At 34.7% G+C, this 22674-nt stretch overlaps 1 protein-coding gene across 6 annotated transcripts in view; it reads left to right on the top strand.

Annotated features, from left to right (window-relative positions):
* SNTG1 (syntrophin gamma 1) overlaps positions 1 to 22674 on the top strand; it is a 320400-nt gene that overhangs the window by 266388 nt on the left and 31338 nt on the right. For all 6 annotated transcript variants that reach the window (XM_057397761.1, XM_057397760.1, XM_057397759.1 and 3 more), the window contains 2 exons: positions 7252 to 7368; positions 11312 to 11383. In XM_057397761.1, the coding sequence (XP_057253744.1) occupies positions 7252 to 7368; positions 11312 to 11383 (189 nt within the window). The remainder of the gene's footprint in view (positions 1 to 7251; positions 7369 to 11311; positions 11384 to 22674) is intronic.

Below are 22674 nucleotides of genomic sequence, written 5' to 3' on the forward strand. Positions count from 1 at the left end.
CAGAGACAGACAGATAGCCTAAACTGCAGTAGTCCTATCCAAGATGCTTACCAGTCCTTTCCTGAGAAACAGAAATGGAAATCAAAGCAACATCTGGAATCAGTCGTTGAAATCTAATTGAAAACTACTCCTGGGGTGAGTTAAGAATGATAATACAAGTTTCTGTAAGTGCTTCACTCACACTGGTACCTGAGGAGGATAATTATGTCAGTTGTTTGCTCAGTGGCACCATCAAAAGTCTGAAAGACACTGTCTAGTGACTTATAATACTCTGATTTTTTTCCTTCATTCAGCATGTTTCAGTAGTCTAACCTGAGATTACAGAGATGAATGTGTCACACTGTTTATCAGAAAGGAGAAACCATGCCCTCCAGCTCGATTATCTGAAATATTTTTTATTTGACCCATTTATATTTTAGAGCCTAAGAAATATATTACATTTTTACTGTGTACATTTATAAAAGCGGGAAAAAGTCATTAATCAAAAGATAAATCCTAAACACAGTCAAGCTACTAGGCTTTAGGATAGATGATGTTTACTTTCTTGCCACCTGAGTGTTGAGCTTTCTGTATTGCACTTTTATCAGTTTAAACCGTGAAAAACCTCAGAATTTTTATCCTGGATTAAAATTTACAGCCCTCCTTGTGCCTGCTTGTAAATTCAGTAGGTAAAAAATGGACAGGCAGGAATTCAAATATGGCCATATAGCAAAGATTTTATTTTTTTTTTTCCCAGTAAAAACCAAACCAAACCAAACCCAATAAAACAGAATCCTACTGGTTGTAGTTAATCAACAGCAAAAGGAGAGGGAGTAATGACTGTGATATATAGTTATTTTAGTCAGGATGTGTGTGATACCTGCCCATTATCAAAGAGTTTGCTGAAAGTTGCTCTGCTGAATACCAAAGAAGGTCTGAAGTTTCTCAGGTAGGCTGTAAAATGCCTGTGATGGCAGCAGGACTGAGTGTCCTCAGTGATAAACCTGGTAGCCAAATGAATTTAGTGCATCCTAAGGATGTGCTAAATTGCTCTGAAGGTAAGTTATGTGGCAAGTAGACAATAGAAGTCTCTACAAGGAGAAAGGAGGCTTATTGAAGTGAGGAATGCAGATTGCTCCAGATAATACAAGATGTATTTTTTCATTATCTTGCTACCATACCTATTAACCAGGAAAGTCAACTCAGTCCCATGTAAAATGAACTCATCTCTTGTGCGATTCAGGGGGTTTACCACTGCCTCGCTACTCTAGTTGATTTTTTATTTTTTTTTAACTACCTAGTCAATATTCTGCAAGCCAAGACTAGCATGAGACATGTTTGTACTGTTTCACTACTTAGAGTACTGCATACAGTTCTGGTGTCCCCAACATAAGGATGTGGAGGTCCACTAGGATGATAAGGGGGATAGAGCACCTCCCATACAAAGGCAGGCTAAGAAGGTGTTAAGATTTCTCATAGGATTATGTTGGATGTGATGTAAACTGTAAGGCAGGTTTTTCAAACAGTGTCATTAATGTTGGAGAGTTATCTGCAGAGGTGCAGGCAAGTTTTGTTACACTAAACAACTGTTTTCACTCTGATTATGATATTGTATGCTAAGAAAGCAAGTGTACCCTGTATTTAGTCTTTGATATCAGTTTTCAGTTATCTGAAGCATAAGGAAAAGCTCATCTTCAATAATACTAAAGTATTTTCTGTTTTCTCTGGTACTCTTTACTTTAAGACCCAGAAATATTTTCCTTATTTTTGCGTGCCCGTTTAAAAAACAGAACAGGACAAAAACGAATGGAAAACCTATACTTAGCCTTAGTCTGGCAACAAGATGGCAACGTGAGTTGTTTTCCAGAGGGAAATTAATCTACATGTGATACAATAAATTTGTAATCTTATATCTCCTATAATAATTTTATAATCTCCACTAATAAGTGAAATGCTTAGATATTGAATAAACTATTACAGGTATGTGGGTCAAAAATACGAAAATTGTCTTTGTCAGTGAAAGCCCTAAAGCACATAGGATAGAAAGAGAAAATAAACCAGAGGAAAACAGAGAGAAAACTGTTTTGCAAGCTGGTTTTATACATTCTTTTTTTTAATTTTTCTTATTTCACAGAATCACAGAATGGTTGAGGCAATAAGAAACCTCTGGAGGTCATCTTGCCCAACCCTTCTGGTCAGGCAAGATCACCTAGAGAGGGTTGCGCAGGACAATGTCCATCCATAACTCAAAAAAAATATCAAATTTGTAAATTTTGCAGTTTAGACATAAAAGTGGAAGTGGGTATGTCCCTTGCTGTTCTTCTGCTATTAATAATTTCATAGCATTGTTTTCTAGAAAATACTGACCATTACTGATGTTTATTTTTCAGAAAACATAATGAAACAAGTGAGGCTTTAAATTATTTTAAATCTAATCTGAAATATATGTAAAATAACCTTTCATAGCCATTTGTCTTCTGTTTCTCTGAGATTATTATATACTGCCTTATTTTAGCGGAACTTGTGAAGATAAAAAACAATTCACAGGAATTAAAAAAACGATATGGAAAGATTACCAGGCTCTTCACCAACCTGAGAGAAGGGATAATAGGCATTTTGATTATCGATACAATACAGAAACATTTTTCCAGCATTCACTCAAAAGTATGTATGATTAGTTCTGCTGTCGACTTTGAAAAAAACTCTTTTTCAGAATAAAAATGCTAAGCCTTTTATAAACAGAACTGGCTCTGCCAGTGATTACATTACAGTCACACTTTCAGATGGTTTTAGTGTGGTTTTATTATTTCTCTGCTAACAATTGACTAATGAATTTTGAGACTGTAATACAGAGAAAACAATATTAAAACCAGGGTAGAGAGCATTATCTTAGTTTCTCATCCCTCATAATTTTTCCTTTGTGTTGTCTGACATACTCAGTTGCCTTCAGGCTCCATGTTTATCCTGTTGCCCTACAGCTCTGTTTCTCATGAGTATGAATATGAGATTTCCAAGATAAAAAGCTGTCAGTGCATCCGTTTTGATCTTTGATTCACCTCAGTCATTGTCGTGGTTTAAACCCAGTCAGGCAACTCGTTCACCCACTTCCCCTCCTTCTTGCCCTCCCCCTGCTCCCAGAGGGATGGAGAGGAGAATCGAAAAGAATGCAACTCCCATGGGTTAAGAACAGTTTAGTAACTAAGGTATAACACAGATCATTACTGCTACCACAAATAATAATAATGATAAGGGAAATAACAAGGGAAGAGAATACAACACCTCAGCACCAGCCGACCGATAATTCGCCCCACCCCAGCAGACCAAGCACCCACCCATACCTCCTCCAACCCTGCAGACTCCCAGCCCCTCCAGCTAACTCCCAGTTACCTCCTGGGCATGACGTGCTGTGGTATGGAATACCTCTTTGGCTAGCTTGGGTCAGGTGTCCTGCCTCTGCTTCCTCCCAGCTTCCCCTCCTTCCTGGCAGAGCATGAGGCTCACAAAGTCCTTGGCCAAACCAAAACATTACTATCGGCTCTGTTCCCAGGCCAGCACTGCACCAGCTACCAAGAAGGAGAAAAATGACTGTTACTACTGAACCCAGGACAGTCATTTAATGTCACATACATCTTGCGTTTCATTTTGGGTAAATTTTCTTGTTTTTATCTTACTGTTCTTCCTAAAATATAATAAAATTTGTATAAAAACTTTGGAGAAGCATCTCTGAAAGTCAAGGCTATTAAAATAATTTTTGCAATCTGTGGGACAGATATTAAATATGGGAATTTATGGCAATTTATCTTGCTTGATTATTATGTCTCTCTACCTACTAAATTAGGAGATTATAAATTTTTGACTGAAGAAAGTGTCCTGTTCATTTATCATTTAGATATAGAATTTTTTTAAATGTACAAGATTAAACTCATAAACTGTAACTTATTGAATCTTTGTTACTGAATCAGCAGCCACTAAGTTAACTAATTTGTGTCACCATTCGAGTTTGCTGCTTCAGGTAAGTTAGAAACCAGGACTGCAAAAAGTATCTTTTAAGTGGAATGCTATCACAAGTAAAATCTGTTTTCCCCACCACCGCCACCTTTGTGGGTAATGGTCAGCAGTTTATAGGGACTCGTAGAAACTTTTTTACTATTAAAAACCTAAACTGTTTTTGAAACTTACAAAGGGGCATGTTATGAATAGTTGTGATTCACATTTCTTTTAATTCATCATACATATGTGGTTTTAAACATTTCAGATAGAATCTCATGACACATCATATTTTGGGCCACATGTACGGCATTAAAATATGTTCCAAAACTCACAAATTTTGGAAACTTGTGAAATTTCATCTTCACCCACTATTTCAATGCATAATGACACATGAAGTTTGGAAAGTTAAGATCTCTTTCCAAAGAAATAATTTTCATTATGTTGTTCATAGCCAAAGCTTTTTTGGAAGTCAAAATATTTACCAGTAACTTAAATGTCTCAAGAATGTGGCCTCTATTTTAACTCTTAATTAAATGCTTTTGAGGAGTTTCAAAGCTTCATTATGTAAAAGTCACAATTTTTTTTTTTTTTTTTAATTTCATGTGTTCAGTGTGTTCAGATAAACTGAGACCACTTTAGGAACCAGTAAGTAAAACACTTATCAAGTATTTGTTCAGTTTTACACTGTTTTCCAGATTCTGTTTTAATCCACACATGCAAATATGCACATGTACTCAAACAACTTTGTAGGTGTTCCTAATTAAATCATACAGCTTTTGCTTAACAGTTTACCTGTATGTTTAATAGTAGGTATTTAGCCTGAAGAAGTGCTTTTTTGTTAATAAAGTCTTGGTACAGCAGGTTGTCTGAAAAATCAATCTAATTTCTCCTCATGATCTACAGAGACAAGGGAAAAATACCTAAAGGAGCAATTGCCTTAAATTTTGTGGCTGCTTTAATATTAAAGCAATCAAATTTGAAATATCAATGCATCTGCAGGGCATGACTGACTTGTAGGAGTCATAGGAGATGCAGAAATGAGAAATGTGAGAAAGAAAAATGCTAACTGAAAACAGATTGCATACAGTGCTACAGTGATATTAAACAATATTAGGCAAGATGATATCTTACTGTGTATCTGATTTTAATGAAACGGATCGAGATTGAACTAAATCTATTCAGTTTAATTAACTTAAAAGCATAAATGTCTCAATTCCTAGAAAGTAGAGATCATTCATTCTCTTTCAGTTACAGAAAGAGAAATGTGCCAAACTTTTGTACATTTCTTTTATACTCATTTTACTCTTCTGCATAGCCCCTTTCAGTCATGAAGTTCTACAGATTCCTACCAAGTCAGAGTGATGAGGATCCATGCTTGTCCTATATTGAATAACATACGAAACCACAGAAAAAGAGAACCCGAATAAATGTTAAATTGAAATAATTTAAAACTTCTCTTACTGTACCAGTCAGTTGGTTTAGGTTTTTTGTTGTTGGGCTTGTTTTGTTTGTTTTTTTTGTTTGTTTGTTTTTTGTTGTTTTGGTGTTTTTTTTTTTTGATGACTATCTCTTCAGGAATGAATGAGGTTCAAAGAAAGTGGCTTTTTAGTTGTTGCATGACAATATACTGTCGAGTACTCTGCTTGATTCTTGAGTATTGTACAGATCTGTCTTCTTTCTGAGTTTTATGCACTTGTTTAGTCACCAAACAAGCAGATATTTAAACACTTGTTATTTATTAGACCTGAGACTATATTAAAGTGTTAGTGTTTCCTTTTGGTAAAATAATTAAAGGTTGAGGTTTCTGTGTAAGTGTCAGATGAATGAACCTTCTCCCTGTCTCTGTTTATAGACCATAAAATATCTCATAAACTGTAATGGAGTGTAGTAGTTCATACATGGGGATTTGAAAAAGCCATTAATTGTTAGAATTGTTACAATGTGTGTCACAATAGATCTAACAGAAAAAACAAAACCAAAAATTAAAAACAAAACCAGAAACAAAAACATTTTTCCATGAAAACCTGTTGATGAAAATTGTTTTCCTAACAGTAATAAAATAAACTTGTGTAAAGCACTTTTTAAAAAGTATGTAGCATACAAAATCTCAAAGGCTAAAACATGCAGTACAAAAATTCATTTTAGGTACATTTATACCATTTAGGTACCCTTATACCATTTATACCAACTTACTAACTCATTGACTGTTAATATGGTTACAGTTATTATTTCCAAAACTTCTTTCCTTATATATTCATTACTGACTTTTAGAGACAGAGAACGCCCTATGCCTAGTTAATTTAGACATCAGTTTCACAAAGAGATTTAAAAATAAATTTATTCCATTAACAGCACTGCATGAAATAGGGGTTGATTTATTTTCCATAAGTAGTGTACCATTGCACACTGGAAATTTTACTTTATTACTAATGACATGAGTATAAATCAGAAGTTGCATGATGCGTCTGCTCCCTGTTCAGATGTTCTCGAGAATTTGGCTTAGTGGTGACTCATACCGTTTCTCTTTAAGGATTTGATTTTAAATTACTCCAACTTAATAGATGGATAGGTAGGGACTTAAATCCTTAAATGGGTTTGAGTAAGTTCTAGTTCATGCATCTCTGTCAGATGACCTTCAAATAGTGGGAAAAGTCCACAGCAGTCTGGTTATTTCTCAGCTGTAGATGAAGCCTGTTCAAAATAGTGTCTGGAAACAGTCTTAATTTGCTATTCCTAAGGAAGGAGGTTGAAAATGCCTATACAGGGGTTTTTCAGAAGGGAAAAAATAAACTTGATGTTTTTTGGAAATAAAATTTGTCAGGTCACATTGTTTAATACATAATTGTGAATTTGTATGTGGAGACTGTGTCTACATAGCAGTGTAACAACAGCCACTTAATTTTGTATTCCTGCCTAGTGGTTCCTTACACTTCACTTGCATAAAATTCCTCTGACATAATCTGGCAGCAAATATGCAGAATTATTTCAGGGAGATTTTAATAATGTAATAGACCTTTAACATCCCTTGAGTATGTGGTTTGGCATTTTTATTGTTGCTAGTACAATAAATATTTGTTCTGATGTTTTTGGATTGTCATAACAGGAATCCTTATACAAGTATGTGATTGTAAGCAAACTGCCAGTACACCAAATTTTGTCAGTGGTTCTAGATTAGTAGCTATGTAAAATTCGACGGACATCAGCTTACTTTTGTGGAATATTTGCAATTCATTTGAAGAAAATGTCTGAGACATTTGTCAACACTATTGATTTTTCTGTCAGATAGTCTACATGGGCTGGACGGAAGAACGGGAACAAGACTCCCTTCAGGATCGAATGTACACACCAAAGTTCCTAGCACTTAGGGGATCTTCCCTGTATAAATTTATAGCACCTCCAGTAAGTATATTTCACGTGCTTAGTGGGAATAAATTTTATTAAGTAAAATAATTTCATGTAATATATGCAAGGCTTTCACAATGAAAACCACTCATTGAGCTAACAAGATTGCAACTTACAGCACTGAAAAGTTCCAGGGTATGTGGTATAGAAGTGACAGAAAACAGCTGTTTATCAGATGATTGGGCATCTAGCAAGAATTTCTTTTCCCCCAGTTACCTAAGAACTTAGAAAAATGCAACAGATATCTACTTGTGCTAAAAAGGGGCTTTTCATTTTCCTTTGGCAGGCAGAGCAGTCCTGAAGTAAGGTGGTTAGATTTAAATTGAACTATCATTCTAGTCAAACTTCTGAGATTTGGGGAAATATCAAAGCTTTTTTCATCTGTGGAAATGACAATATCTCTGTATTCAGATTTCATCTGGAATGTTACTTTTATGCTGCTTGGAAGCATCAAAAAGAAGGTAGGGAAGCAAATGAAATTGTTTAGATTAAATATATTAATTGGAATCTGACTGGCAACACTGGGCAAAATTTTAGCTTATATTTTGTCTTATACTGAGCATTTACTTTCACTGTTTATGGTACATAACCACAGTAAACAGAGGAACCATCTAGCTAACTTGTAAGCAAGTAGGGAAGGAGCCGGTAGCAGTACCATACCAGCAACAGTCATGTGGATTCATTTTGTTTGTTGGGTGACCTTTCTGACTGCTGCTAAACCCTGTGTTGCAGGATCCAGGCTGTATCCCTTCCTGCCTGAATCAGAAACATAGCATAGTTTGGCTTGGAAGGGACCTTTAAAGGTCATCTAGTCCAACCTCTATTGCAATGAGAAGGGGCATCTTCAAGTAGAGCAGGTTGCCCAGAGCCCCATTGAACCTGACGCTGACTGTCTCCAGGGATGGGGCATCTACTACCTTTCTAGGCAACCTGTTCCCGAGATAGTTCAAAGCCAGTTTGCAAGTCTGTGCATCTTTCATCAGTCACTGTTCATGTTTGTTTAGCACAGTGTTTAAAAACATATGAAAGACAAGAGAGACGGAAGTATGAACTGAAAACTTCATGTGTTCAGTGTTGGTACACTAGTTCACTAGTGGTTCACTGGAGTTTGGCTCTCACATGGCTAGTAATGGGGGGTTGGCTTTTGTTGGTGGATATTATTCAGGATTGGATTAAAATGTCAGATTAGGATGCCAAGCACCTTAATTCAAAAGCAACTTTCCTGGCTTTGGCAGACCTACGTGAACATTTGCTTCCTATTTCGAATAAAGCCACCTCCATTCTAGACACTGGATAGAAGCAGAAACAATGCTGAGACCTCTGGTTCAATACTGAAGAGGAAGATTCATTTGTAGGCACTACATAAGGAACTACAAGCCCCTTTACTGAGGATTCAGTCATAAATTTCTAGGAATAATATACTGCTGTTGGGTAAACGGATAATAGCTCACGATTAAAGGATGTTGGAGGAACATGTTCATATTAGAGCTATGAACCATGGTGATGTGAGTTAGGACAATTTTGGCAAGCTGCTGTTGTATGAGACAAGCCACTGATCCTTGAAGTCTTTATAGGTCTTGTTTCAGTTGAGCTGCAAGCTGGACATGATTTTGTTTTTCCAGATTCTGGTTCTTATTTCAAAATAGGCAGTTCAAGCATAGAGAAAAATATATTCTCTGCACAGAGTAGGAGGGAAGCAAAATGACAAACATACTTTTTAAAGGACAAAAAGAGGAAGAGTTCCTGTTGACCTACCTTAAAAACATCTAATGTATATATAATAATTGCATACTTACATGCCCAGCAAGATTATGTTTTTATCAGACTGCAGTAAGCCTTTTAAAAGGACTTATAAAATCCTGGTTTTTGTATGGACATTTGAACACATGCAGTTATGTTCATTATTCTACAGGTATATATATTCATCTCTTCCAGGGATTACAAAAGATTAAGAACACACAATGCCACAGTTTCAGAGCTTTTTTCTGTGGGATGCATAAAGTGTAGTTATAAAAACAGTTTTAAGTATATTTGCAGTGTAAATTCCTTGGATTTAGTTGTTTTCTGAACACAGAAGTGCTACCAACTTTTGAACCAGAAAATAAAATGTTTCCCTAGTTTCTGCCAAAGTCTAACACATTAGGGAAGCACATTTTAAACAGTGTGTATCATCAGCCTTCTTCTGCCCTGTTTTTTTATCTGTTTGATTGTTAGTACTTCTACTTTCCAAGTCTGGTGGGTTTCACTTTCTTACACTTCATAGTTGGAAATCTCACAGAGAATGAACTTTAATTGACAAAGAGCTGCCAACACCTTTTGCTACTCAAGCTTTTAAGTTAAAATATTAAAAATGAGCAGGGCAAGCAATTTCTGTGGTTCTGTGGGTTTCTTAATTCTGCAGTTGCTTTTGCTCTGCACATGTCTTTATATAGAAAAAGGATTTTTTTTTTTTTTTTACCTGAAAAGAAGTCCCTTTATAAGTAAAAACAGAAGTAGAAAACATGCAGAGAAGGGAGAACTCTGATGTTTTTCCCCAAAGTCTGGAACCTACAGTAAGCTTTTGAACATAGCTCTGAATGACTTTGTGCTTCAGAAGCAGTAGTAACAACTTTTCCCAATAGGGTAATATGACTTCAGCTTGTGTGGCTGGTGTTTTGGGCTCAGTGGAGCTGTAGCAAGACTCCTCTCCTCATTTCTCTCCTTCCTTCCTCCCTTCCTCCCTTCCTCCCTTCCTCCCTTCCTCCCTTCCTCCCTTCCTCCTTCCCTTCCTCCCTTTCCTTGACAAAAGCATTTTATATGTTCTTCATCACATCTCCCAACTGCTTCTTAAACTCTTAGTCTATTGTTTTCTATTTAAATAAAAGATAAGTTGGTCTCATACATCTTTTTCAAAGAACTTTATATTTTTGGATCTTGAAAACCAAATAAACTTCAGACTTCAATGGCCTCTTCATCCTGCTTAACAGTTGTTATTAGCAGTTGATATAACTGTCTTCCTTTGGAGCTGGGCCACTATTCAAAACTTCTATTAAGATTTTATTTCTTTCATATGTAGCCTCAATTTGCATTCTGTTGTGTGTTCTTGTGTCTTTTGAGATTGTGAATAATTCTACCCTTTCATTCTCAAAGTTTCCTTGGAAAGTAATTTATAGATTGCTGTGATATCATCTTGACTCTTCCGTTACTGAATATATTCATCCATCCCTTTCTGTCTTATTTAAATCTTAACCTTTACTCTTGCTTGTATTGAACTCATTGTGCAATTTTTTGTGTGTGTAAAATAGCTGCTTAAAATTAATACTGATAAAACCAATTGTCAAATCATAAGACAAAGGAGAAATTGACTATTCCTCAAATCTTAGTTTGTTAAATTTTAGGTCTCAGTTTAAAAAAGGGAAAAATATATTTGCTCTTGTTTCTTATTCATTTTTCTCCCTGGATTTCAAAGCATGTGGGGTAAGTGTCCTGGACATTTCGAGGTTGGAAACTTTAGTTTATGGATTTGCAAAAAAATATAGGTGACAATGCAAATTGTTGCATGCAGTTATGAGGAGGGAATTGGTGAAAATATGCCTTCTTATAGTCAAGTCTCTATGAGCGGAATTCAAGCTCTGCATCTTCTCAGGTTCTCAATGCAACCCACACCAGTTCCCAGGGGAGCTTCATCATTCAGCATAGAGCAGCCTGCATGAAAGGGCACTGGAGAGACAGGAGCACAAGGAGACAGATAGGATGACTCGTAAGTGCTGCCTGGATGGAAAAATCTGGTCCCCAGTAGTTATTGCCCTGAGGCAATGCTTGATCTTTCTGTGTACATTATACTGGATGTAAATGGTTTAGGGATAGATTTATTTTTTTTTTAATAAAATTAGTTCTTAAAGTAAGGAAAAATACTTCACTTCCTTTTTTTGTTTGTTTTGTTTGTTGTGTTTTTTCCAAGGTCACAACCTGGGATTGGACACGAGCTGAGAAAACGTTTTCAGTTTATGAGATAATGTGCAAAATTCTCAAGGTATGTTGTAAAAGTATAAAATAGATTATCACTTTGTCACACCAGTTGAAAATCCAAAGTGTAACATTGCAATTGGAAACTGCATCTGACCACCTTACAGAAAGAGATCCATTTTTTTCCCTTTGAAGTCAGTATCAGAAGTCTGGTGTCTACATACAGAGACAAATGTGAAGGCATGGCAAAATTCGAAATAAACTGATTTTGGCTAGGAAACTATTTTATTTCTCCACAATGCTGTATGTGTTTTATAGCTTTAGTTTAATGTCACATTTAACCAGTATCATTTACCAGTTTCATTTTCTAGGTGAGAAGCTAAAGAAGTAGGGATCAATTTCATTGCTTTTAAATTTCACTAAGAGTGAGAGCAGTTTTTAGAGTATGCAGTACCTTTATGAAAGTTTTTATATTTTTTGCATTTTCTTCAGCCTTTCTTTTATTTTTCCATTTTCTTCAGCCTTAACTTTAATAAATAGGAAGAGATAATAAGATATGTTTAGAAAGTTAAAGCTATGAGTAGCAAATTGAATAGGGTCATTATTGCACATTAATTTTTAATTCTGAGAACATTCAGAATTAATATATATAGCTTTTTCTCTGTCTTAAATGAAAACCAGTTTTCCAGATGCTAAGCATTTCTTAATCTAAAACTTGAGGAGAAGAAAAGGAAATGAAAAAGAAATGAAAACAATGTCTCTTTCTATTCATCTGAAGTGCTTTCTTCTGTATGCCGGGTCTGGGTTTTGGAGGTCAAAATTATGTAAAAGGTAATTCAGTCTTTTGGGGAGTTTCATCTAGGCAGAGAAAAAAGAAAGTATGAAAAATCATATTTTAAAGAAGTATTTCCCATTGGGAAGGACTTATCCTGACATATATTGTACATTCTTAGTTTTTGTAGGTCACACAGATGTACTGTACTTTCCTTAGGGAGGCAGATTACAGATGGAACATCTCAATAACATCCAGAAACTTTTTACATCAGAGACATCAAAAATAAGAAATGAAATTTATAGTCTGAAAAAAAAAACCCTCTCTGCTAGCAATCTGGAACAGATAAGCGAAAGGATTTCTTTTACTGCTGTGTTGACTGTGAGGTCTGAAATCTTTGTCAAGGAGAACATCCTAAATGCAACCCGTCCCAGTGCTGTGTTACGTCCTTTAACTCCCAAGTGTGTGCAAACATTGACTCTTTAGTAGTGGTCATCTAGAGAGAGAATAAACAGGAAAACACTGAAGACATTTCACTGATGGTGTAATATGAACAACACTCTTAGAGCATGGTCAGACTTTGAGAGAGAGAAAAAATCTCACTTGTGACATGCATTTTTTTTTTTTTCTGGTAACCTCTGGAAGCACCAAGCTACCTCTTCTCTGAGAAGTAGTCCTGTTGGAGCCAGGACAACTGTTCTTTGTGACTCATTGCCATATAGTTTTCTCTAATTTAAATGTGCTTCTTTTAATTTCTTCTGCCATCGTCCTTCATTGAGATTCTTCTCATTCACTCATTTTCACTCACTTTTCTCTTTGCCCCCTCCTTTATCCCCTGTTCTTGTATAGCAATGCAGGGATGTTTTTCTCTCTTCAGCTGTGTAGCAAAAGTAAGTTGCAGCCAAGGAAAAAGTCCAAAAAGCAGTAAAACTTCAACAAATCCCTTCCTAGCACTGTTGTGTGGAAGCACAGAAAGGGGTACAAAGATGTTTTTTTCTTATCATCCGTCTCTCCCAACGTGTCTGGGAAGAGGTGTAGACCCTTCATTCTCAGTCTGTGTTAAAAGAGGATGTCCCAGCAGAGAGGCAATTCCTGTTTAAGTGGTAAAGGAGTATAATTTCTGAGTTTCTTTGTTGCATTATTCATATTCTATTATTCCTTTATTTCTGTAAACATGGTCAAGCTTATAAAGTGTTGAAATGTTTCAGACAAGTTCTATAGATGACTAAAACCTGTAAATAATAAAAAACGGAAGTAGAAAAACCATTACAATCAGGTTACAGCTTCTGATACTGGAGTATTAATCTTCACCATATTCTAGTTTTGTACAGTAGGTACTATAGGACTTAACCTTGGTTTCAATAAGTATAAAGGCAAGTAAACCCAAGAAAAACAGCTTCTCATTCTACTACTACACTGAACCCCTGTAGAAACTCAGGGTTTTGTTCAGCTTTTATTCCGGCATCATAAATGTCTCAATTTTAACAGTGTGTTTCCAGACACAAGCCCTATGGATACTGCTGCAGCAGAGGCAACTTAACTTAGAAAAAGTTACACTGTGCCTTGTGATCATCTTCAAACTTCTTTCCTTCTATAGTACCTCAGATGGTACTTTCACTGTAAATCTGTTTTCCTTAGAGAAAGAGTCGAATTGCAAAAGGGCAGGCTAACAGGGTTTGAAGCGTTATATTCTCAGAGATTGATAGATAGCATGATAGTTCAGGAAACCTTATGAAAAAAATGAAGAAAAGAAACCTTGGCTCTTCTACCACAGTGTTCCCTCTCCTGCATTTCCTGTTCTTCCATGGCAGAGACAGAGTTCATGTCATTGTTGTCAGGAAAATTGAGAAGATAAAATTATTTCATGTTTCTGCTCCAAAAGCAAAAATCACATGTCATTGGACAGAGATAAATCCAGAAAGAGAGAAATTCCTGTTTACAGATATTAGCTACCACAAATTCAATATTTACTATTTTAGATAGTAAAAACAAATAAAAAACACCCAAACCCTGACACCCACATTCATACATTACCAAAACAAAAGTGTCTTATAAAGAAAGGTTCTGTAGAAAAGGTTTTAAAGTAGCACAGTGTAAAAATATATATTTGTAAGTATATATATTACAAAAATATATATACTATATATATAGTGTATATAATATATATATTATAAAATTTTATATACTATATATATAAATATATATCTGTAAGTATAAAGCACTTCATTGTCAAGATTTTTTTGTTGGAATAATATTTTTGACATGCAAAGTAGGTAAAGCAGGCTGAGTACAAAAATCACATTTTAATTATATAGGATTAAATTATTCATTGTGAAGTAACGGCAAACAGCAGTGGACTATGTTTGATGTAAAAGGACATTTATGGAGATGCAAATAACATAAGGCCTGGAGGGGATAAATGCATAAATTGATAAGCATACAAAGTAATTCATTAAAAATCCAGTAGGTCTGTTGATTATGGGGTGGAAGTACCTTAACAGAGATACTGAAGAATTCTTTAACTTAAAAAAGAAACTGGTAGAAAGAGGAAGTAGAAATCAGTCAGGCAAGTTCAAATTGGGAAGAAGTTAGAAATTGTACAAGCTCTGCTGATTAATTAGCGGAAGGTACTGGTAAGAGACGTTGATAGCTTTTAAACCATTTTCTTTTTTTACCACCAGTTTTATTCAAATTGATGATAGTGGGACAGTGACACTAGCATGTGGATGAAAATTTGTGATCCATGTTAAGCAATTTTTCAGGCAAGATACTGTAACAATACCACTTCTGACATTAACATGCATCTATGAGTCATTTTCAACAGAATTGGTGGTAGAATTTACTATGAATATATATTTTTAATTTATTCTCAAAGAAGCTTATTTCAACCTATCCTCTATTTTGAGGGGAAAAGCCTCATTAAGAGCCAACTAATTCCAGTGTTAAGATTGTTCAAATATTCAACACTCAAAAAAAAAGCAGTTACTTAAATCACCAGCTTCAGAAATGAGCAGACGGCCTTGTCCTGCATATGTCTTTTTGGTACCTCTTATATTTTTGATATGCAGTTTTAATGTGTGTATTTTGAGTGTGTGTACATCTGCATGCATGCATAAGTGTATAATTTAACAAGATGTAAGTATGTTTAATAAATTGGTAAATAAATATTTAAGCAATTTTTCTGTGTGTGGGGTAGAAAAATATTTGTTAGATTTTTCAGGTAAATTATGAAGAGCAATGTAAAAGATTACACTTATCTGCAAGCAAGTTTGCTTTGTTTGCTTGAGTTATGAAGTTTTTTCAGCTTCATCCAAGCATCTCCTTTTAATTGTGAGAAAATGCTTTCTGTTGTTCAGTCACCTGTCCTCTATCTTTCGTGTGTCATGCAAAATATTTGGAGATTTACAATAAAGAGGACACTTCATTCAGCATAAACCAGAAAACATATTCATGTATTAGATCAGTTCTGAAATTAAATGTGAAGATAACTGTGAAAAGGAAGTCTATGCCAGCAATATGTCAGGATGTTGAATCATTGGTGTTTATAGCTGGTATCATTTGCATCAGTCAGCTACAATTTTCTTACTACATTAATCATGACCAACTTGGTGTCTTAGGAGACTTGTGTTTCCTTCCTTATTTAGCTATTAGTGTGTGTAAAATCCCCAAACACATTAATGTTAATTTTCCTGTTTGGTTTCCTGTAATTTCATTGTCCATTACCAATAAGTCAAAGTGTGGGAAAAGAATGATATATAATATATAAAGCATGGGAAACTTCTGAAAATGTTTATATATTCAGATAAATTTTAAAATTAATGCCAACAGAGACATAAGCATATAAAGTGAAGGTATAGAACGTATTTTGAGGTCTGTTAGTAATATAGGTTACTCAATGGATGAGACTTGCATCTTGATGTGATTCCACACGTGCTTAAAACTGCTTAGGAGGCATAAGTAACGAATCCCTTTTTTGAATAGGTTAATGCTGCATCCAGCTAAAATTAGATTTTTCAATCAGTATTTAGCTACGTGGCAGTTCTTGGGAAAAGTGCTATGTTCTAAGTTCAGTTCTAAGCAGCTGAAGTTTGATTTATCTCCTGTTCTAAATTTAAGAACTTTTGTTTCCAAAGCAAAGAGGATCTGCTCCCAGTCTAAGTAAATTTACATTTGTTTTATAAAAAAATAGTAAAAGTCCTAAATTATCTCCGTGTCCACTGGCATTAAGACCATCATTAAGTTGGCTTCAGTTACACAATAAAGAAAAACTTTTCAGATGCTGTGTTATTCAGTACTAAAATAGAGCTCCCGATGAGGCCACTGAATTTCCATCTCTGGATCTTTATAAGCATAAGATGGTATGTAGGTGCCTTGCATGGAGATAAGCAATAGATGACCACATCTCCAGCCTGATCATTCACGTTATCTGTGATTCTGTATGTAATGTCATTTCATTTCTCTTCAGCATGTATGCAGTAATACAATCCCTAATCTGTGGTGTGTTAATTTGGGTAAATGTAGTACATTCTGTATGTTAAAGGTGTATGTTCCTGCAACTCTATAGCAGCATGCAAGTGTCCTTTTTGAAGACAAAAAGACAGTGTTACTAGATACATGCCAACTGCAACTGTATAAAGGATTGTTAACTTTTTATTTGATTCAGAAAAGGAAGGAAAAACAATATTTGAAATGTAAAGTTATTAAGCAAGGCTTTTCCTGTTTCCCTTTAACTTTAGAGGTTTTTCTTTTTTATTTCAAAACAAGCAAACAAAACCCCTCACTTTTTGGACTTTTTTTTTTCTTAATGCAATTAGGTTATAATACTGTCACCTTTCTGGTAAAAACAAGTCTGGACTGGGGGCTGCCAATCTAAGAGTCTGATCCTGCTTCCTGGAAGTAATAAGAAGAAAAACACAAAGAGGAAAATAAAAAGAACAACAGATACAGAAAATATATGTTTAAATGATTCCTGCAGTCTCAGTTGGTTAAAGGCATCAGATTTTCCATCTTCTAAGAAATTGCTTGCTTGTTTAGTTCTGAAACTGACAGTGGTGTTGCAACATCATTGAAAGGCAAAGCCAAATTCAACTTTTAATATAAGGCATGATGAAAAGGAACAGAAATAAAGTGTGAAGTATAAATACTGAATAAGGGTACTTGGGAAGGACAAATATATTTCTTGCATTCCCCATGTTAAATATTTATCCAAAGTTTGAGGTTTTCATTCATTGACTTAGTTTAATCAGAGCATTTCTTAAGATTGGAGGGATGGCATATTTCTGTATTTTACCCACTAGTATGTACTGATCCATCAATTTGGGTAGATTTTTGTGTAGTATTTTTCTCTAATTTATCAACTTGCTCTTATTTTTTGCTCACATTCACTAATTATTTGAGGTTTTTTCCCGTCTTTCTTTCTGACTATTGCAATAATTAAATTTAGCATAAGATGTTGCAGTTTCATTGAATAAATAATTTAGGACTATAAGCTTTCATGTAACAGTGATCACATTTTTTTTTTCCACTGGATCTGTGTCCCATTCCTTAGATGAAATAAACTCAGGAGCAGCTGTTCAAAATTCACATTGGTGCATTCCCTTTATGGCAGAGGTCTACATATTACTTACTCTCAACAGTCAGACCAACACTGAATACAGAAATATTAATTTCCTAACAATTTTTTATCTATCTTGTTGTTTCACGATAGGAACTTCTTTTCTATAGGCACTTTTGAATTTTTTTAAGAGCACTATCACTAAGTACATGTAAAGTATAATCTTTAACACATTTGCTGATACCAATTTGCTGACATATTGGTAATCCAACACAAATACTTTCACTTTGCTACCCTAATCTGTTCTCAGCCTGCCATAATGTATTGAAAAGCTCTTTGAGTAAGGAATTCTGTTGAAACAAAAAGAAAAAAGCCAAACCAAAAAGTATGCAGTCATGTAAGTAATGCTTTTGTTATTATGAATAATCAATTTGGTGAGTAATTTTATAGGCTTTATTTTATCAGAATTAATTCTTATCCTTCCAATATGTGTCCTTCGTGAAGCTGACCTTTAAAAGTCCTTTTCCTACCTTTAAAGCTAATGCATCTAAAAATGGAAAGGAAACCCGACAAAAATTTCACCATATGAGAATTACAGGAACTTTTCTTCCACATAATTTGTCTGCTAACTTATGGGTTCGAGTCAGATCCTCTTTTTTCCTTCTTGAAGGGGCAGCTAGTCTCTAGCGTATCCCGTTCTCATTTCCCATGGCTAGTAGCATAACATCCCCTAACAGCTGGGAAAAGTAGTTAGGTAAGGTTCTTCTCTTACAGAATGGGAATGGAGCATGTTCAGCATGAAAATTTCAAAATGCTATCAGCCAAATTTTGCCAAGAACATCTAAATTTTTCAGTAGGGCTTAACTTGTGTTTTTTTTTTCAATAGCAACAAAATTTTGCTCCCATCCAAAAAGCAGTTTCAGAAGCAGTTCCGCTTGTTGTGGACAGAATGATTTCATTAATTTTCCTAATTTATTTCACATAACTGATTCAGCTGTTTTAACTTTATAGTCAAAATTTTAAAAAAACAGTGAAAATAAAAAAAAAATATTCTCAGGCAGGAAAATAATGTAGAAAAATGCCCACCTACCAGTATTTAAATCTGAGAAAGTTGTAAGCAACAGCTCAGAATGAAAAGGTAGAATCACTCTTTACCATTACTATCTGTTAGCGTTATGTTTATTCTTCTGAGTAAACTTAATTTCCACCAAATGATGCCTCAAAGTCTGGAAAGGTACAAAAACCTTAATCACTGTCCAGACAGATGAGGAACACACTTCTTTATCTCTGTAATTATATTAGTCTCATATTTCTCCTTTAGCAGAAAATAACCAACAGTACTTCTCTGGAAGGTATTAGAGTAATTTCTTTTCCCAAAAGATTAGTCTATTTTATGAAAATAATGAAAATTTTCCTCTTCTGGAATTAAAATAAACACATTTCTGTGTGGGGTCATTAAGAAATAGGTACGACTATGGCACTAGGTCAGGAGAAACTTGCATTCAGACTCTTGTTCTGATTCAGATTAAGTTCTTTGATACTGCATCAACTTTTAGTCAGGCAGAATAACAAATTAATTTTCCTATTCAGACAGAATAGGAAAGTAATTCAAGCTTACTCCTCTACCTCATAGATTACAGGGAATGAACGTTTCTATTTCTCTCAAGCAGACAGCTCTTTCTAATGTAAATGTAATTGAAACTGAAATTCATCCTTTTATCCTGTAATTACAATTATTTTGTCCCCTTGAGAAAACATATTTTCATAAAATTTGCACATTGAAAAATATTCTGTCCAGTTTTAGCTTAGTTGCTGTTCTGTTTTTATTTGAATGCACAGATAGATAGATAGATAGATAGATATACACGCATGCAATTTCAACTTTTTTTTGGTATGTTTCTTTAACATCAAAATTGAGAAGTATCTGCATAAGATGAGATATTTACAAACACGTGCATGCCTGCATGGATCATTTTTAATTCATTACTTGATTAATGAGGATGTGTTGGAGAAGCAGTATCTTTTTTTCACTTTGGAGTGAATCTGTTCCCTGCTGCCTGTAAATGCTATTAGAACCATCTCCATAGCAACTAATGGCAATGCTAAAGAAAAGTGTTAACCAAAGTTTCAGATAAAGAAGTAGATCATTAGAATTCTTTAGAAAAAAGGATGCTTATGGAGAAGGATGTTTATGTAGATGGAGCTGGTGAATGAAAGTATACACAAACAGTAAAATAATAACGGTACTGATGCCAGCAAGTGTAAAGGCATGATGTGGTTAGTTTTCACAGCTGCCTTGGAGTTATTGGAGTCTTGAACTAATGGGAGAATGCTTTTTATCTTCAGATAATTTAAGTGTTAGGTTTGAACTTCAGTTATGATTGGATGGATTTCTTTTTGCAGGACTGTCTAGTCAGAAAAAGAAAACAGGTTTTGTTTGTTTTATCTGTATATTATTAAAAATTGCTATAATTTACATCACAATCATTAATATTTACCTCATTTTAACAGCTGAAATAAAATTATCTCAAAAGTCAAGATCTATTTTGTCCATTTAGGATTGCAATTCTGATTAGGATTGAACATCTTACATGAATTGTTGTTCATGTCAAAAACTGCTCTCCAGTGTCACTAGTATTTACAGTTCCATCACCAAATTAGTCTTTATATTACATAGAACTTTACAGGTAAGCTAGTTTCCTGACAGTTCTTGAGCACATCCTGGGTAAAAGTCATGCCATGATCATGAAACTGGTAGATTTAGCTTTGTTTCCTATTGTACAGACCTTTGTAGCACAACTCGACTCTCACTAGCTATAGTAAAAGTTGCATCTTAGTGCTCTTAAATAATAGCCAAAATATGAGTGCATTCATCGTGCATAAAATGAAAAGACACGAGTAATCAAAAAGGAGCAGTAGTGCTTCTGGAGAGGGCAGTCTTTCAAAAGGGAAAAGATTACTTCTGCAGAAGAGAAGGCGATGTCACTACTTAGTGATAAAGAAGCATTCTGACTTAATTTGAAAGGACCTGCCTAATGAGCCATGCTTTGGTCCCTTAGACAAATTTATTACTCTCACTTAACATGGACATCATTATTAATTAGGCAAGCAGGAGTCATACCATCCTGTCAGCAGAGATGCTGGATTACCCTGAAGCTGGGTGTAAGCTGAGGACTTTCCTCACAGCCCATCCTTCTGCAGGACTACTTCCAGTAGGGAATGAACATAATGCTACAAGTTTTGTGACTGTTCCTCTTCAGAGAATCTTTAATAATTCACAGTGAGAACATCAGGGGTAAATGGTATACCTAGTCATTAAAGTATGGAAGAGTTCTTAAAAAATCAACATGAAATTGGCTCATATTCATCATTGGCTAGTAGGTGATTATAAAAAATAGAGGGTCTTAGCAGATTCTTAAAAGGTTAGTCTAACATTTTATATTTCAGATGAAATAATCATGTGTTAAAAGTTAATGAAGATTCCTGCTTAATCCATACCTGGTTTTGAGACTCATGACAAGTTTGTCTTAAATTTACAGAGGATTTTGGACAATTCTCAGTTGGATTCCTAAGAAAAAAGTTTGTTTTAAATTCCTGCCTTCACAAAAACATTTAGAAAGCTATCTTTAATTTTGCCTATGCGTTGCTTCCTGCAGTTTCTATACAAATAGAAACATGGTTAGGTCTATAAGTTTGGAATACAGATTTCACTTTTTAAAACCCTGAGAACAAATGAAAAACTAAAGAAATTTAAAAGGAGCAGAAGCAGTACTAAACAGAACCTTGCACCTATTTATTTTTGTAAGTAGAAAGAAATACCACTAAGAAAGAAAGGAATACCTTATGTGTATGTCTTTTTTTCTTTTTTTTTTTTAATTACAACATTTAAATATATTTGACTGAACCTTTCTTACAGTGGATTTAACCATAGTTATTGATATCAAAATCACTAGAACATGCACTGGAACTAGTAAAAAAAAAAAAAAGGAAATCATTTTTCTGTGGAAAATTATTATTTCTGCGGAATTGATAAATTGTTTTTCATTCCAAATAAGAACTTCATAAAATGTAAATTCCAATAATAAATGAGTACATTATGTGTGTGTCACAGTATGATGCAGTAGGTGAAATATTATAAAAAAATTTATATGTAAACCACTGAAGTGAAATGCTACCTAGTATTGATTAGATCTTTTCTAAAACAATGTTCTCATTTATCATAAATAGCAAAACCAAGGATTAATATTGTGGATCCCATTTATCACTTCTCCCTCTTTTCATCCTCTAGGTTTGATGTAATGCGTAGTAAATCTAATACAATTATTGCTAGCTATGTTGATAAAATGCACAAGCTTTTATTTCATCACTTAAAAGACTTTTCTGAGATTGTTGTATTTTTCAAGTATATTCTAACAGAGCTCAATCTCACTAAAACTTTTAATTTTTCAGAGTCTACACAAAAACTCATTCCTTTTTCATACCCAGCATATTCTTCTCAATAGGAAAAAAGACTGTAAGAATGGGAAAGTCTAACAATGTAATTTAAGAGCATCAAACCTTAACTGCACCCAGCTAAAGAGATACGGATTCTGGAATCAAGCACTGCACTAAACTTCTTCCCACTTAAAAATGGGATATTACTTCAGTTGCTTTAATGGCAGTGATTCCTGTGATGCCACATAGTCCTGTAGTCTTGTTTCAAATAAGGTTTAAGAGTTTGCATTAGTAATAATTAATTGCTCTCTACTGACTGTTGTCAAGAATAGCTGAAGATGAGTTAAAAATATTTTTAATTTTTTCTGAGGTTGTAGCCATGGAGAAGTAAAGCTTTCCTTAGGAAAGTTACGTACCTTACACTCAGACTCCACACTGAATAGTTCATTCAGTTATGAACCAACAGGCCCATTCACTCAGGTGTAGCTCTGGAGATGTAATTTAAGACCCTGCTTAAGACCTGTTAGACAAGAAGTGCTGTTACACTACACAAAGTAGCTTTTCTTCCCTGAAGGAGTGAGGGTCAGTCAGTACTTTT

This window comes from Pezoporus wallicus, unplaced genomic scaffold, assembly GCF_028554395.1.
Source record: "Pezoporus wallicus isolate ANWC-B61680 ecotype Strahan unplaced genomic scaffold, APGP_CSIRO_Pwel_v1 contig_227, whole genome shotgun sequence".
In the NCBI taxonomy this organism is placed as follows: Eukaryota; Metazoa; Chordata; class Aves; order Psittaciformes; family Psittacidae; genus Pezoporus; species Pezoporus wallicus.